This window comes from Sturnus vulgaris, chromosome 29, assembly GCF_052056855.1.
Source record: "Sturnus vulgaris isolate bStuVul1 chromosome 29, bStuVul1.hap1, whole genome shotgun sequence".
Classification (NCBI taxonomy): Eukaryota; Metazoa; Chordata; class Aves; order Passeriformes; family Sturnidae; genus Sturnus; species Sturnus vulgaris.
The window spans coordinates 388,452-404,486 of NC_142271.1; the positions used below are offsets into that span (position 1 = coordinate 388,452).

Consider the following 16,035-nt stretch of genomic DNA (forward strand, 5'->3'; position numbering starts at 1 on the left):
CCAGGGCAGGATGAAATCCTGGTGGGATAAGGTGTGGAGAAACCAGAGCTTCTCCAGTTGGCCCCTGGGAGCCAAAGACAGCTGGAGCAGGATGGACGGATGATCCTCTCCAGCCCTTCCTTGCCATGCAGGACTTGTCCTCTCTCTAGCTGGAGCAGCTGCAAGGAATTTTCTGGTTCATGTCTGGCTTGGCAATTGTGAGCCACTCCAAGGTACTCAGGGCAGGAAAGGAACTGCCAGCACCCATCCATGCAGGCAGCAGAAATGCCTCGGAGCCCCATATCACTGTCTCCTGCCTCAAGGGCCTCATGCCTCAGGTATTCCGAGGATATTTTGGGTAAGGTGGAACTTTTATTAGTCACATTCCTCCTCACTGAGGAAGTAATCAAGGAACACCTGGGTTATCATATCGTTTGGAGCAAACATCAACATCATGTCATGGTATCCTGGCTTTGTCCAGCTGCCAAATAACCAGGAGAGAAAAAATATCCCTCCTGGAGCAGGAGGGTCATGCTGCTCCAGCTGGGGTGCATCCCTCAGGCTCTTTTTTGGGATGTCACCATCCATTTAAAGACCAGCCTGGCAATGGGGTTTTGCTCCTTCTTCTCTCCCTCCCATTCCTGGGTGACCACAGCTCCCCCTACCTGGAAAACCAGCCCCTTGTTAGCAAAGCTGGGATCATCTGGCCCTGGAAGAGAACATGCCTCATGCTCTGGAGGTCTCGGAGATGCCTCTTGACCCTGATACCCACGTCTGGATGTGTTTCCTGGGGACCACAGAACTGTGTGGCAGTGGACCAGCAGGCAGAAGAGCCAGGCTTGCTTGGCTGCTCCATAGCAGCATCCCTGGAGACAGAGATTAACTGGGAAATGAGGCAAACACTCCCTCAACCCAAATTGCATGGAGATTAGGGATACAGAGACACTTCTAGTAGTGTCTCATGCACAGCATGAGGGCAAGCAAGGGAACAGGAGCAAGCAGGGGCGAGTGGTTTATGACCCATAGGATTTATGGGGTTTTCCTGGGTCAGTGGGGGGATTTGGGGTGAATCTGAGTTTGGGGGTAACAGTAGGGTGGCTGGTCATGAGTTCTGGAGTGAACATGGATGGTTGATTGGGAAAAACAGAGGCTGGAGAATATGGCAAGGGGCTGGCAAGTGATTTGTCTTCCCCAGAAATGTGGGTTAGAGGTATGGGCAGCTGAGTTGACCCAGATGAGCCCAAAGGTTATCTTCCAACCTCTTCCACCCAAGTGGGATTGAGGATGAGGCTGAGGAAGGGCAGAGGGACCCGAGGGGCCTGGGGTTACAGGGACTGTGGGAGGACATGAGGAGGAGCAGGTGGGTTGGGGGGTCAATGCAGGATTAACAGGGAGGGCTGGGCTGGGGTGGGGTGTTAATGCAGGGGCTAAGGAAGGCAAGGGGGATGAGGGGGTCCAGGGAGAGTCTGTGGTAACTGGGAAGCAGTGGGTGGCTGAGGAGGTGACAGTGGGGGTGGGGAAGCCCTTAGCCAGAGGGGTGCTGGTGCTGGACACAGGAGCCAAGTCCCCAAAGAAAGGTGACCTGGCCCTGGCCTACTCAGTTCTGAGTGAGCCCAGGGGGGCTGCTAGGGGGGCCGGGCCCATATGCTGCCATCCCATAGGAGGGGGCAGCTGGGGCTGCTGAATGTGCAGGTCCCGGGTGGCTATTCCTGGCAGTCCCGCCTGCGCAGGCAGATTGGTTTGCACGGAGGTGACAAGTGCCAGCGAAAACCTATAAAAGTCACCCAGCCCCTGCTTTGGCTCAGTGACCTGGTTCCCCCCTCCCAGCACGGCCGTCTCGGAGCAGAGACCATTGATCCAGAGTGGAGACACCTGGTCCTGAGCCGGGACCTCAACCTCAGAGTCCAGACCCCAGATCCTGAGGAGAAATCTTTTGTCTGGAGCAGGAACCCCAAAACAGAGCAGAGACCCCGGAGCAGAGACGCCAGAACATCCCCTTGTGCAGCCCCTAGGCTTTGCAGTGATGACTGGCAAAACTGCACCTCCAGCCAAAAAAACGGCTCCGGCAGCAGCCAAGAAAAAGGCAGTGCCAGCCCCGAAGGAAGAAGCAGCCCCGAAGGAAGAAGCAGCCCCGAAGAAAGAAGCAGCCCCGAAGGAAGAAGCAGCCCCGAAGGAAGAAGCAGCCCCAGCCCCAGTTACTAAAGAACCCCCAGCCCCTGAGCATCCTCTGGAGCAGTCCCCAGCCCCCACAGACGAATCTGCTCCTGTCCCCACAGAAGCTGGATCAGAAGTGGCTCCAGTGCCTGCAGAAGGTTCCCCAGCTGTCCCAGCTGAACCCCCAGCCCCCGAGCCTGAACCGGAGAAACCAAAGGAAGGTGAGTGGGGAACTCACCTTGGAGTGGGGAGGGGACATAAGCAAGGCTTGGAGGGGGGCATGTGCCAGGGAGAAGGGATAGGGGATGAAGTCATCAAGGATATTTTTGCAGTTGGATAGGGCTGGGGATTAGGTGGGCTAAAGACAGACCTGGAGGTTGAGTGATCCACCGGTGTGCTCTTGGAGTGATCTCCAAGAGCACTCGAGCCCTGCCCTCACCACTGCGGGTTTGTTACAGAGCCACCCAGCTGCCCCTTGTCCTTGGCCGTGGAAGAAGTGAGTGAAAGCTCATTCACACTGACCTGGAAAGCCCCGGAGCAGACAGGCCGGGCAGGCCTGGATGGATATGTGGTGGAGATCTGCAAAGATGGAAGTAGGTTTGGTCTGTCCTGCCTCGCGAGTATGGAGAGATGGTGTATGGCTGTGGGATGGGATGGAGCTGTCTGGAACCCAGCAGAGCATTTCCCCCAGCAACAACTCCCTTTCTTTGCCCAAAGAGATGTATTTTGAATGGTTATTTTTATTTCCATGAAGGAACAGGGCATCCCATTGTCTTCAGACAGTAGTGATGTCTTTAGCAGGGGCTTGGAGCAGGTTTTGAGTCACTGCTATGTCCAGCTCTAGTGTGGAGCAGAGACCAACACACCCTCTGGGGATGGTCTCTGATGAACTCCAGATCTGCAGAGACCTGGGGCTGGGATGGTAAACCAAAAGAACAGGAGGGAAAATATTTGCCCAAAATGAAGCATGGAAGGAATGGGGATAAAATGGGAGGATGAGGAAGGGAAGGGTCCTGAGCATGTATCAGCAGACTTGATTATGTCTGGAAGGAGGGTGGCCCTGGTGGATGGAGGTGGCAGCAATTGCCCAGCAATTGTCCATGGTTCTCCAGTTGTGTTGCTGGATGGTGGAATGGGGTGGGTGGATAAGATTCGTGTTTTGGGCACTCTCTAGAAGCCCTGCTGGGCTTTGGGGTGAGAGTGAAGGGTCTGTGTGGCTGGGAGGATCTGCAAGGGGAGGCTGGGCTGGAGTGGTTTGGGAGACCCAGGTGGCCCATGGACCTCAGGGAACTTGATCCTCAGCTGTTTAGCTTGTGGCACACACGATGGACACATTCTTGGCTGGGAGAGGCTTCCATGGTTGGGCTGGGAGTGGAGAGGTTACCACGACTGGGTGGGATGTGTGAGGAGGCCCCTGCATGGGACAAGGAAAGATGCTGCCATTCCTGGAGGGATTTGTCTGGCAGCCACCCAAAGGGCCCAGTCTGGATGCTCTCCTGGCTTGCTTTGGGTCTGCTGGAGGACAGGAGAACTCCAGCCCCTCTGTCATCACCCAGGGGCCATGGGACTGCTGTATTTGGACTGAAATATGATGAGATTTGAGTGAGGGCTGATTCGAGTAATTCCAGTGGGGAAGGGAAAGAGGATCTGGTGGGATTTGGCTGCTCCAATGCCATCAACAAGAAAACTTTCTTGTTCTGGAGATGCACATGAGAGCTTGGCACCTGGTCACTTTCAGTGCCCGCCTGGGACACCCAGTCCTTGGGGGACTGGAGTGGTTTATTTTCTAAGTGAGAAACACCTTGAGAGGTTTGGCACATGGCAAGGCTATGTTAGCTGGGGCTGGGGGAGGGCCGATCTCTGGGTTGAGTTTGAGACTCTGGGTTGATCTTGAGTGCCTTACAAGCACGAAGAACACTTGGAGACGTCCATCCGGCCAGGGGCAGGTCCTGAGCAGACCTTGCCCAGTGTGGAGGGGTTTGTGGAGACCATGGTGAGCCCCAGTGTTGTCCAGAGGCAGTGAGAGGAGCAGAGTGGCTGGCAGGGAGCTCCAAGGATCTTTCCTTTCAGAAATGCACCTGGTCAGCAGGGAAGTGTTGGCTGGCCCAATGCCTTTTCTTGCTTGCAAATGCCCTCGTGCTCCAGTGCTGAGCTCCTGCCAGCACTTCATACCCCACACTCCTTGGCAGGGGTGGCCAACCTCCCCTCCAAAGTCCCTTTTTCTGCTGGTGCCCCAAATCATTCCATATTTCCAAGGAAGGGATTCTTTGCCTCTGGGTCTCACCTTCTGGGCCTTGATCCTGCTGCTCGGGGTGTGTCTGTCTGTCCATGGCACATCCAGAGTGCTGTGCTGGGTCTGTTGCAGGTTCAGACTGGAAAGCTGTGAACCAGGAGCCCTTTCTTTCCACCCGCTACACGATCCCAAATCTCAGCTCTGGGGACAAGATCCACGTGCGGGTGGTGGCTGTCAGTGCCAGCGGAGCCAGCGTCCCGGCCACCCTGGAGCAGCCAGTGCTCATCAGGGAGATCCTCCGTGAGTACTGCTCCTAGGGCAGAGCTCCTGTGTGAAATCTGTCCCTCCCTGCAGCACGAGCAGCCTCTCACAGGTCACATCCAGCCTTTGACTGATGTTATTCTCAGTGACTGTGTGCAATTCCCTTGGGAAAAGGTTCCTGACCTCACCAATCTTGCTGATGTTGGAGCTTTGGGGGTGAAGGACTCAAAAGGCAGAGCCACATTTTCCCATTTCATGACAAGAGCTCAGAATCCACCTCCCTCTGAGCACGTCTCCTCCCCTTGACCGTGTCACATCCCGAATATGCCACAGCACACATTGGACAGCTTTGTTTATTTAGCTCAGGGAAGTCAAGAGCTGGTTGTCTGGAGCATGGGAACTTTAATCATGCTGAACTCGCTAATGAATGAGTTGCTCCCATACTCAACAAGATTCGCATTCCTCTCGGGGTGCTGCCAATGTGCAGAGGCTGATGCAGAAGGGCAGGGTCAGTTTACACTCAGAAAACAGCAAATACAGACTAATTTTCTCTCTAAAAGGAATTATTAATGCTCAAGTTTTCTTGTTACTTAACACATCAGATTTTTCAGCTGCTTAAAAATAGTAATACTAACAAAAGTTATTTCAGGAACCACCAGCTTTTCATAGGAAAAGGCTTGGAGAAGACTATCAGTCTGTAGAAAGGGTTCTGCAGGGTCCATCTTCTCAGCGTGCTTGGAGGATGTGAATGTGGCTTAGAGGTGGTGGCTGCACCTGTTCACCTCTAACCTCAAAACCATCCCACCAAACCTCATAGAACTGGGAAAACTGGGCTGTGAGGGACTGGCATGAGATGCCAAATGCATAGCTCGTGCTTTCTACAGCCTGTCCCAGGTGTCTGAGCTTTGTCCCAGGCACATGTACAGGTGGAAAACCCGAAGAATGGACAGATGCACACACAACTTGATTCTCTCTCCTCTCCTCTCCTCTCCTCTCCTCTCCTCTCCTCTCCTCTCCTCTCCTCTCCTCTCCTCTCCTCTCCTCTCCTCTCCTCTCCTCTCCTCTCCTCTCCTCTCCTCTCCTCTCCTCTCCTCTCCTCTCCTCTCCTCTCCTCTCCTCTCCTCTCCTCTCCTCTCCTCTCCTCTCCTCTCCTCTCCTCTCCTCTCCTCTCCTCTCCTCTCCTCTCCTCTCCTCTCCTCTCCTCTCCTCTCCTCTCCTCTCCTCTCCTCTCCTCTCCTCTCCCTTGTCCTCCCCTCCCCATCTGTTGCCTCCTGGCCTTCACATTTTCTCTAGCCCTCTATTTTGTACATCACACCAGTTCATTTATAGCACCCCAGAGGATTTTAAATAGCAGCAATCAGACAGCACAGAGCTTAACAACAGGTGGGATGAGTGGGCTTGGGAGGTGGAGAGAGACAAGGAGAAACCAGATGAAGGATCAGTATGTGGGTCATATTTTGCAGGGAACAAGGGCAGGAAAAAGACCTTCCCACCATGGCTTTTTGTCACTGGGGCTTTGTCACTTTGTCTCTGATTTTGGCCAGCCCCGTCTCTCTGAGCGAGGTATGGGGAGCTGGGAAAAACACCCATGAATTAACATAATTAACATTCCTCCCCTGAGGTCAGGTTTCCCTGCCCTGCTGAGACTGATGAGCCCAAGGGGAAGCACCGGGAATGGATCCCTGCAGAAATCGCAGCACGAGCAGAGCAGGGACTGTCTCAGCTGTCAGGAAGGGCCATCTGGGACTGCCAGGCCCATCCCTGCACTCCCCAGCCCTCACAGCTGTTTGGCTCAGGCCTGGTTTATTCTGGCCAGGGCCCCACCCCAGGGTTAAGCTCGTGCACATTTAACCTGGACAGAGACTCCCAGCTCCTTCACAAGGGGCTCCAGAGGGATCCCTGGGTACCACTGAGCTGGCAGAGTTGTATGGCTTCTATTCCTCCCTGGGAAGGGGACATGCTCCTTGGGTATTCTCCAGTGGGGTTTTTGCTTGTCTTTGTTTTGTTTCCTTGGGGATGTTTGCCTTTGTCACAAGCCTTAGGCTTCCACATCTCTGGTATGACCAGGCACCTCCTTGGTATCTCAGTGGCCTGGGCTGCACAGGGAAGGTGGAGGTCAAGCCTTATCCTTGCTGGAAGTTGGGCTGTGTGCCTCTGGAAAGTCAGGGGGAGAAATATTTCCCAACTGGGAGATGCTGTTCCCTGCCTTGTTACCATGTAGGTTGTGTTGTGGCTCTTTTGGTTGAGGCCAGGTTGTCTCCATGGCCTGGCTGTAATCAAGAGGGGTGAATGATCCATTGGGATGCTGCCCTTGGGTTGGTGACTTGGGATCTCAGAGATGGATATCACTGGGTACAGGCAGTGGGATAGTCTAGCACAGCCCTGCAGGGGAGCAGCACTGTCCAGGAGATGAGAGGGAGAAGGTGGCAGTGTTGGGGTGGATTTTCTTGGTGGCCAAGCAGAGGTGTGTATGGGGAGGGTCAGCCAGCTGAGGAATGGGAGTTCCTTTTCTCACAACGTGAACTTCTGGTCCCCAGAGCTCCCGAAAATCCGCATGCCGCGGCACCTGCGGGAGACTTACATCAGGCGTGTGGGGGATGCTGTGAACATCATGATCCCCTTTCAGGTAGGTGGGTGATTTGGGCTTTAATCCACTGGGCATTTCACTCCAGGTTAGCTCCTGAAGATTAGCTTATGGCTCTAGCTGTGCTCCAACATGGCCTGGTCCCTGTGTCTGATGAGCCAAGGGTGGGTGATGGGGTGGGAATCTCTCTCCTGTTCCTGCCCAGATCCCATTTTTCCCCTGCTACATCTTTGTTGATGATGCTGCTGTGGGACAACCCCAAACACATCAGGACATGGGCTGGCTGTTGCTGCTGTCTCAGCCAACAAGTCCAGTTCAGCCCGTGCTCCTGGCCAGGATCTGGCCACATCCCTTGGGACCTCACAGCACAGCACTGGGGTCCCTTGAGGGGACCAGCTGCCTTTGGAAGAGGGCAGCCCTCGGGCTGTGTGATGGCATAGCAATGCTGACACTGCTGGGCTAGGCTGGAGGTTGTCTCCTCAGCCATCTCTGTCATCCTGTCTGGGACATCACCAGAGCATCTCCACCATGGCAGCTGGCTCTGAAACACGTTAAGGGAATGAGATGCCCCTGAGCTGAGGGGCTTGTCCATGCCATGTCTCACAGACAGTTTGGACTCTGTGCTGGCAATGCTCCAGACATGAATTTTCCCCATATGCTGAGTTCAAGCCCTGTTGCTAAGCTGGAGCCTGAGCTCAGCACCTGGGCCATGAGAGCACAGCTCTGCCTTGGCACGTAAAGCTGGGCTTGCTCCATGAGGACCTTGGAGAGCCAGCATATTTCAGCCTCATCCCTGGAGCCTGATGGGTTCCCATTAGTGAGTGTGACAGGAATCAGCTGTAGCTTCTTTCCTGGGGACTGCTGGTTGGGAGAGGTGGCACCGGGGCTGCTGCTGCCAGGACACATTGGGACGCCTCTGCTGGGACCATGTGCCCAATGGCTCCTGACCTGCTTGTTGCTCCAGGGAAAGCCACAGCCTGAGGTGAGCTGGACCAAGGGAGGACAGCCCCTGGACACCAACCGCATCAACATCCGCAACACGGCTCGGGACACCATCTTCTACATCCGCCAGGCCCAGCGCAGCGACTCGGGCAAGTACGAGCTCACTGTGCAGATCAATGGGGCCGAGGACAAGGCTACCCTGGACATCCAGGTGGTTGGTAAGCTGAGCATGTGATCCTGCAGGATCACTCTGGGGCTCATTTCTCCTCCTTGGTTGCGTAGGTCTTGTTTCTGGGTGGGATGTGATGCAACAGCAGCAAGGCAAGGGACTCTGGAATCCCTGTCCCAGGGGGATCCTCAACAGGATCATGCATGTGAACTTCTCTGGTTGGGGATGCAGAGTTTCTTGCCCCTTGCATCTTCTCATCCCTTGTGTGCTGCACCAGGGTGAGAAGAGATTAAAAGCAAGGTCAAAGGATGGTCAAGGTACAGAATATGGAGGGAGCAAACTGGGATGTCACGTGAGGGTGCTTGTGTTTGCAGAGCCACCCGGCCCTCCCCAGAACCTGAAGCTGGTGGATGTGTGGGGCTTTAATGTGGCCCTGGAATGGACCCCCCCCGTGGACAATGGAAACTCTGAGATCAAGGGCTACAGGGTGCAGAAGTCAGACAAGAAGAGTGGGGTGAGCCTGGGCACTCCTGCTGGTGGTGATGCCCTGATGGGAGAGGGACAGCTGCACACCCTGCCTCACCCTACACCTTCTCCATCCTTGTCACAGCCTGCCTTTCCTCACTGCTCTCTTTTTTCCTCCTTTTTTCCTTCCAGAAATGGTTCACGGTGCTGGAGCGCTGCACCCGCACCAGCTGCACCATCTCTGACCTCATCATTGGTAACACGTACTCCTTCCGAGTGTTCTCCGAGAACATCTGTGGGCTCAGTGACAGCGCTGCCGTGGCCTCTGGGGTGGCCTCCATCGAGAAGACAAGTGGGGACACGTCCCTGGCTGAGGGGCTGGGGAGGGTGGTAGCCAAGAGTTGTCCTGATCAGTGGGGCTTCCTTGGAGTTGTGCTGATGCTCCTGGTCCCCAGGACAAGACCAGCAGGGGTGAGGCTGAACACCCCCAAGGCCCAGAGGTCCCCTGTCCCCCACTCTGCACCTCATTTCTCCTTTAGAGAAAGCTTGTCTATGCTCAGCTTTCTAAGAGGAACAAGGCATGGACATCCTTGGGATGAGATGGAAGCAGGAGCTGGGAAGGGTCAGACCAGCCCTGGCTTTGGCCCCACAGCTCAGGGCCAAATCTCAACACCAGCCCTGCCCTCCTTCCATCTGTTTCCATCCTGCTCTCTGGTAGGACAGCGACCTAAGGTCTCTGCCATCCGCAGAGCTTCCCTCTAAGTCATTTCTATGGACTGAGATTTGGGGCTAGAGTGGGAGATCCAGAGTATGCCTGGCCTGGGCCTGACCTGCTGCACACAGGATGTGTCACAGTGGGTTTGGGGTTTGGCATCCTCCCTGTTCCTTGCTACCATGTCGTGACTGGATGAAGAAACAGGGCTGCTCTGAGCTGAGGGCCAGGTCCTTGGGTCAGGCCTGGTGACATCTGGCTTCTTATAAGAGGGAACAGAAGTGGTTTTGGGTACCTTGTGCTGAATTCCTGTGTGGTCAGCCCAGGCTAGAGGTCTGCCTCAGGCTAGAATTAATTATTTCCTTAGAAACCACTTACCAGCCAGAGAAGATCCCCCAGCGAGACATGATGGAGCCTCCAAAGTTCACACAACCCCTGACAGACCGAACGACCACACGGGGCTACAGCACTCACCTCTTCTGCTCTGTCAGGGGCTTCCCCCAGGTCGGTGGCTCCTCCGTGGACAGCATTACCTTGGCCTGGGGACACCAGGGGGTTTTTGCAAGGTGGCTGGAGGTGTCTGGGAGATGGTTGGTGCCATTGGATTAAGGTTGGGTGAGGTTAAGAGGCTGCAGCTGCCATTTGAGTCAAACTGGGGCATGTTTGGGGTGTTTCTGCATGGAGATGGGAGACTGGTCTTAAATCAAGCCATGCCCTGTTCCTTCTGTGCTGGGGGATGAAGGGTGGAGCAGTGGTTAGGGCTCACAAGTGGGAGATTTGGATCTTCAAAATATGTCTGATTGTGAATCCCATCATGGCCACAAACTTCAGTCAGGGCCAAGGCAAAGGCAGAGAGAGGTGGCTGCACTTTGGGGCCAGTTAGATTTCTCATTTCTCTCCCTGCTTTAAACTTTCAGCCTAAAATCATCTGGTTGAAAAATCAGATGGAGATCCGGGAAGATCCCAAATACATAGCACTGATTGACCAGGGTGTGTGCTCCCTGGAAATCCGCAAGCCTGGCCCTTTTGATGGGGGTGTCTACACCTGCAAGGCTGTGAACCCTCTGGGGGAAGCCTCAGTAGACTGCAGACTGGATGTGAAAGGTGAGATTGGTTGAGGGGAAGGAGGAGCAGGAACCTTGTCTGCCTTTTCCAGGTCTCACTTTCCCTGTGCTGTGGTTTGTCCCTGTTTTGTGTTGATCCTGGTTGTGAGGGAGTCTGAGGACACTGGGCAGCCCTGTGGAACTGCACTTGTGGGCTTCTTGGGTTTTATGGTCTTGAAGCATCTTGAAATCACCTTTCCTTATTCATGGGAAATATGGGAAATGGGGAAAAAAAATGGGGAGGAAACCAGAAATGGCAGAGCCAGAGGAGCTGCTGGAGGCCTGGCCCAGCACTGGCTGCCCCTGCTCTTGTCCCAAGCGTGGGGTGTGTGTGTGAACCTCCTCCCCTGCCCCTGGGCTGCTCTGATTTATGTCTCAGGTTCCTGCCCACACTTTCCACTCACATTTCCCTTCCTCAGAAAAGCATGTGGAACAGATCTGCCCTGTGTTGCTCCCCACAGCCCCTCCTCAGCCCCTGGGAGGATCACTGTCTGCACACTGTGTGTGTTCCTATGCTGGCCACGTGTCCTTCAACACTTCTCTTTCCCTTCGTGTTGCTTCTCAGCACACTGGTGCCCCCAGACACGCTCTGCCCCACTTCGCACGTAGGCAGGGTTCCAACCTGGCAACCCCAGCACCCCAGTCTTTGTGGAAGCTCCAGGGTTGTTCGTTTGGCACAGGGTCAGTGCTCAGCTCCATGGGAGCTGCTGCTGGACCCTCCAGCTGGCCCTGGTCCCGTGGCCCCACAGGCACATCCTCAGTGCAGATAGCAGGGGCTTTGTGGAGTCACAGAACAATGGTCTGGGTGGGAAGGGACCTTAGAGCTCATCCAGTCCCACCTCCTGCCATGGGCAGGGACACCTTCCACCAGCCCAGGCTGCTCCAAGCCCCGTCCAGCCTGGCCTTGGACTCTTCCAGGGATGGGGCAGCCACAGTGTCCCTGTGCCAAGGCCTCAACACCCTCACAGGTGAGGAACAATTTCTTCCCAATATCCCATCTAACCCTGCCCTCTGGCAGTGGGAAGCCATTCCCCCTTGTCCTGTCAGTCCCTCTCCAGCTCTCCTGGAGCCCCTTTAGGCTCTGGAAGGGGCTCTGAGGTCTCCCCCAGAGCCTTCTTTTCTCCAGGCTGAATACCCCCATCTCTCCCAGCCTGGCTCCAGAGGGGCTCCAGGCCTTGGGGCAGCTCCGTGGCCTCCTCTGGACTCGCTCCAGCAGCTCCAGGTCCTTCCTGTGCTGGAAGCCCAGGGCTGGAGGCAGCTCTGCAGATGGGGTCTCACCTGAGATGGGCAGAGGGGCAGAATCCCCCCCCGCCCTGCTGCCCACGCTGGGGGATCAGCCCAGTTGGCCATGAAGGATAAGCTGGGCATCGTGCTGGGGACAACAGAGCACCTGGGAGTCACCCAGGCTGGGATCTCAGGGGACACTGGCCAGGAGCATGCAGTGAGGGTGGTGTGTGGGATTGCTTGGAGCCGGTGTGTACAGGGTTGGGATGTGCAGGTGCACATTGGGGTGTGCACAGCGGCACTTTGGGGAGTCAAAAGAGGAGTCAGACAAGGGCAGTTCAGGATGTTTTTGTCTCCTGTGCTCTCCTGCAGTGCCCAAGTGAGGACAGATTGGAGGACAAAACAAAAAGCAAGGTAGGTCTGGGTTGGGACACCAGGATGGAGGGAAGGTGGATCACTTAAGGGGGCTGGAGTGCGCTGAGTGTCCTGGATTAGCCCTTCTCACCTGCTGATGGAGTCCCAGCTCGGGTCTTCCTTGTCTCATGGCTGGAGATGCATGGGTGGGGTGGGATGATGAACCTGAGGGAAACCTCTCCCTTGGTGAGGTGGAGGGAGGGCTGTAAATATGACTGGGTTTGTCTTGCATTAGAACTGTGTCAGGGACATGTTTCTCACCCATCCCTGACCACGGCTCTCTTGGTGCCCTTGCAGGACTCGCATCTTGTTCCTTTTCCCACGTGGATCCTGCAGGTGCCAGGCAGTGGCGGGGCAGGTGCTGATGTCCCTGGCCATGGTCTCTGCTGCCTGCTGGGCTGCCCCTCCTCGGTGCTTTGGGGGGCTGCACCTCAGCCTGCCATGGCATGGCCCTCTCTGAACCTGTCATTACCTGTGACAATGAAACAAACCCAGCGGAGGGGCTTTGGTCCTAATAAAAGCCACCAAACCCTTCTGTATTGTGGGGTTGGCTTGGATGGGGGGATGTGGAGAGGTGCCAGAACTGCTGTGGGGTCACATAAGATCCCACACAACCAAGGGTGGAGGAGGTGGGTTTTGAGCTTGGAAAGGAAGGACCAGCTTTATGAAACACACAGAGAGATTATTGAACCAGAAGGAGCCCAACAAGGAGAAAGAGAATGCAGAAAGATTTCCTCATGGACCAGGGAAACAATTCTGGCTAGGAAAATAGAAAACATCAGTGTTGTGGCATCTTAATGCCTCTTTATTGAAGCACAGATTTTTTATCCACACCAGTGAGGCAGTGATCCAGCCAGGAGCTGTCACCTCCCCACGGTGGGTACAGGGCATGCTGATGTGTTATCCAGAGGAGGGGACTTGTCCCTGTGAGCTGGTGGCTCATGTGCAGGGTCAGTTATCACTTGAGCTCTGGGCCAGCTCCAGGCAAACACTGGGTGTTACCAGAGCCCAGAGGGACCGATGGAACACATGGTTACCCTGGTGGGGTAATCTCTCCACCAGCACTGCCTTCCACTGCCTCCGCCTTGGTCTAGGGGCAGGAGGGTAGGAGCTCTCCCAGCTGCGTGGCAGCTCTGTCATGGGGCCAGATCCACATCCTGCCCATGTCCTGGCTGGCCCTGGCATTGCCAGTGCAGATGCAAATCCAGCCTGGCATCCACAGATCGGAGCCCATCCAACCCTTGGTATCACAAAGAGCAAAGCTGGGCAGTGCCTGTGATTAATCAGACCCCTCTGCACTATCTCTCCTACAGCCCCTCTGCTTTGTCCCCATCTGTCCCCAGGCACCTTCAGCCCAAATTGAAGTCCAGGGAATGTTGCTGTTCCCAGGAGCTCAGCACCATCCACACCAGGGTTGTTTCTACCATCAGAGTGCATTGCTGGATTAATTTTATCCCACTGCTGGTCAGGATGGATTTTTGAGGTGGTTGGTACTGGTGGTAATGCCAGGGAGTAGAGGTTGCAGTCTCAGCTGGCAAGTGGAGAGTTTGTTTTCCTTGACGTACTCATACCCAGCCCGCAACACTGCTGGGGGTGTCCTGTCCCTCTTGGTGTCCCTGGCACCTGGGCACGTGGCCTTGGCCAGTGGGATTCTTTCACAGACAGAGTCTGGAAGCAGGCTGTGAGCTGATCTCCAGGACTCTGTCACGCTGCATACTGTGTCCTTTCCAGGCCCTTATTTCAGTCCTACAGAGCACTGACTGCATTTGTAACCCCACAGGGGACCGAGGTGGGTGACAACCGCTTTTAGTGAGGGCTCCCCAGGAAAGGTCTGGAGAGCACAGAGTGGAAAAATCCTGGATATTATTTTTAATGAAGAAACCATTCGCGTGCCCTTTAATTTATGAGCATCCCAGTCACCAGGTTCCTGGGTAACTTAGCAAGGATCAGGCCAAAGCTTCAGTTCCAGAAAAGCAGCAGAAATAAGATGCAAGTGGGAGTCAGAGCTGGGCAAACAGCAGCACTAATCTGAAGGCAAGGTGCCTCAGCCTAGGGCATCCTCTCTGCTCTAACCTGGGGCTGCAGCATCTTCAGACACCACTGATGTTGGTGCTCCATGAGACCTGAAGCACTTCCCTCTGCCCTGTTCAAGAGATGCTGGCTCTGGCCAGAGCTGGCACAGGACATGGTAAGGTGGGGGCACAGGAGTCACTGCACTGGGCAGAGGAGCCATTGGGCAGATATGGGATGAACCAAAGCCTCACCCTCATGTGAGAGGTTCAGTGCTGGCCCCAGGGCACCTGGTGATGCCTGGGAAGGGGGTAGGGGCTGAAGTCCACGGGGAATTGCTGTTCCCAAATGCTCAGCACCAGCACAGAACCATCTACACCATGGGAAGGTTGGGAGGGTATTCAGGACCCCTCTACTGTGATGAGGACTAAGGGAAGGATTTTCTCCTGTCCCTGCCATTGTTTTTCCGCTCTGCTCCCATTATTCCCAGTGTGGTCTGAGCCAGGAGCCTGGAAATACATCAAGGCCCCTGCAAAATGTGGTTGGCTGAGCCTTTCATCTCCTCTCTTCCTTTCTGCCTTCCTCATCCCTCTGAGCTGAACAGAGCTGGCTGCAGCAGTGGGAGGAAGGGACTCTGGCTGTCCCAATGCCTGTGCTGCACCCTCCCAAAATTGCCAAAAATCACCCATAAATCTCACCCATCCAAGGTCCTTTTCCTCTCTCCACCCCCAGTCTCTGTGGGAACTTGCTGCAGTCACTTTGCCCATTGCTGACGTCCCCTCTGAGGAGCATGACCCTGCTGGGGCAGGGCCAGGGTCACAGAACCTGTGTTTGCAATGGGAGCCTGGTGAACAAGGGATGCTGATAAGAAAAGAATCACAATCCACTCAAATTAACTTTTCCCACCACTGCTTCAGCCCTGGAGGAGATCTTGCTGCAGAGCAGGAACTGGCACTTCCAGCATCCAGAGGGACCAGAGCTGGATGAGGGACAGTCCATCTCCAGCCACCCACTCCTCAAATCTACCCACAGCTGAACTTCAGGGGTGGCAAAGTGCCCTGTGCCAGCATCAGCATCCACATGGTGGATTGTAGCTGTCCCCTACTTGCTCCCAGAGCGGTCCAGGTTCCCCTCTGTCCCCTGGGCTGTGGAGGTGGTTGCATTAACCCACAATATTTGGGTCAAAAGAGTTTGCACAGGGAGGGTGGGAGGGAGCAACATGGGAGGTGTGAGATGAACAGCCTGGGAGAGATTTGCTACTGCTTTTCACAGAAAACAGTCAGGAGAAAGGAGGGAAAATGACTCAAAACCAGAGTAAAGGGAGAGAGAAGACAAGTGGAGAGGACACACTCCCTTGGTGCAGCTCACAAGGGAAGTGGGTGCTGCTGGGACTCATGGGGAGCCATCAGGGAAGCAAAAGCTGTTTCTGCAGAGTTCTCTGGGATTATGCTGAAGGGTTTCACCAATACCTACCTCTGCCTACCTCTCTGGTAGTGCTGAGAGCTGGAGACTGACCCTCTGCTCTGTGAGGTGATGGGTTCACCACCCTGTGGATGCTGGCAATGCCATGGGAAAACATTTCCTATCTGTTCTCATGTCTCACCCCAGCTCACCTCTCCCTGGTTACAGAGGGGAAAGAAAGGGCTTTTAAACTTATTTTCTTCAGAAATCCCACTGCCCTGGACTCTCCTGGTTCTCAGCATCTTCAATCCCACTTTGTCCCACTGCCCAGGTACTCCCATGGCTCCATGGACATGGGGCCAGAGCATGAGGTGCCCCCAGCAC

General features: G+C 55.1%; 1 protein-coding gene across 1 annotated transcript; it reads left to right on the forward strand.

Annotated features, from left to right (window-relative positions):
• The first annotated feature begins 1,909 nt into the window (after window positions 1-1,909).
• MYBPH (myosin binding protein H) lies at window positions 1,910-12,241 on the forward strand. The gene is made up of 10 exons (XM_014891966.2): window positions 1,910-2,354; window positions 2,592-2,726; window positions 4,499-4,666; window positions 7,165-7,253; window positions 8,176-8,371; window positions 8,697-8,836; window positions 8,980-9,139; window positions 9,867-10,003; window positions 10,417-10,603; window positions 12,199-12,241. Exons 1-10 carry the CDS (start codon window positions 2,003-2,005, stop codon window positions 12,207-12,209), a joined length of 1,575 nt encoding a protein of 524 aa, XP_014747452.1. The 5' UTR covers window positions 1,910-2,002; the 3' UTR covers window positions 12,210-12,241.
• Window positions 12,242-16,035: the final 3,794 nt, after the last annotated feature.

What these genes read in the sequence shown, in the direction of transcription:
- MYBPH (XM_014891966.2), top strand. Translation starts at nt 2,003, where the DNA reads ATGACTGGCAAAACTGCACCTCCAGCCAAAAAAACGGCTCCGGCAGCA. An exon ending in GGCCTCCATCGAGAAGACAA is followed by an intron (nt 9,140 to 9,866) that starts GTGGGGACACGT and finishes TTATTTCCTTAG; the next exon opens with AAACCACTTACCAGCCAGAG. An exon ending in CTGTCAGGGGCTTCCCCCAG is followed by an intron (nt 10,004 to 10,416) that starts GTCGGTGGCTCC and finishes TTAAACTTTCAG; the next exon opens with CCTAAAATCATCTGGTTGAA.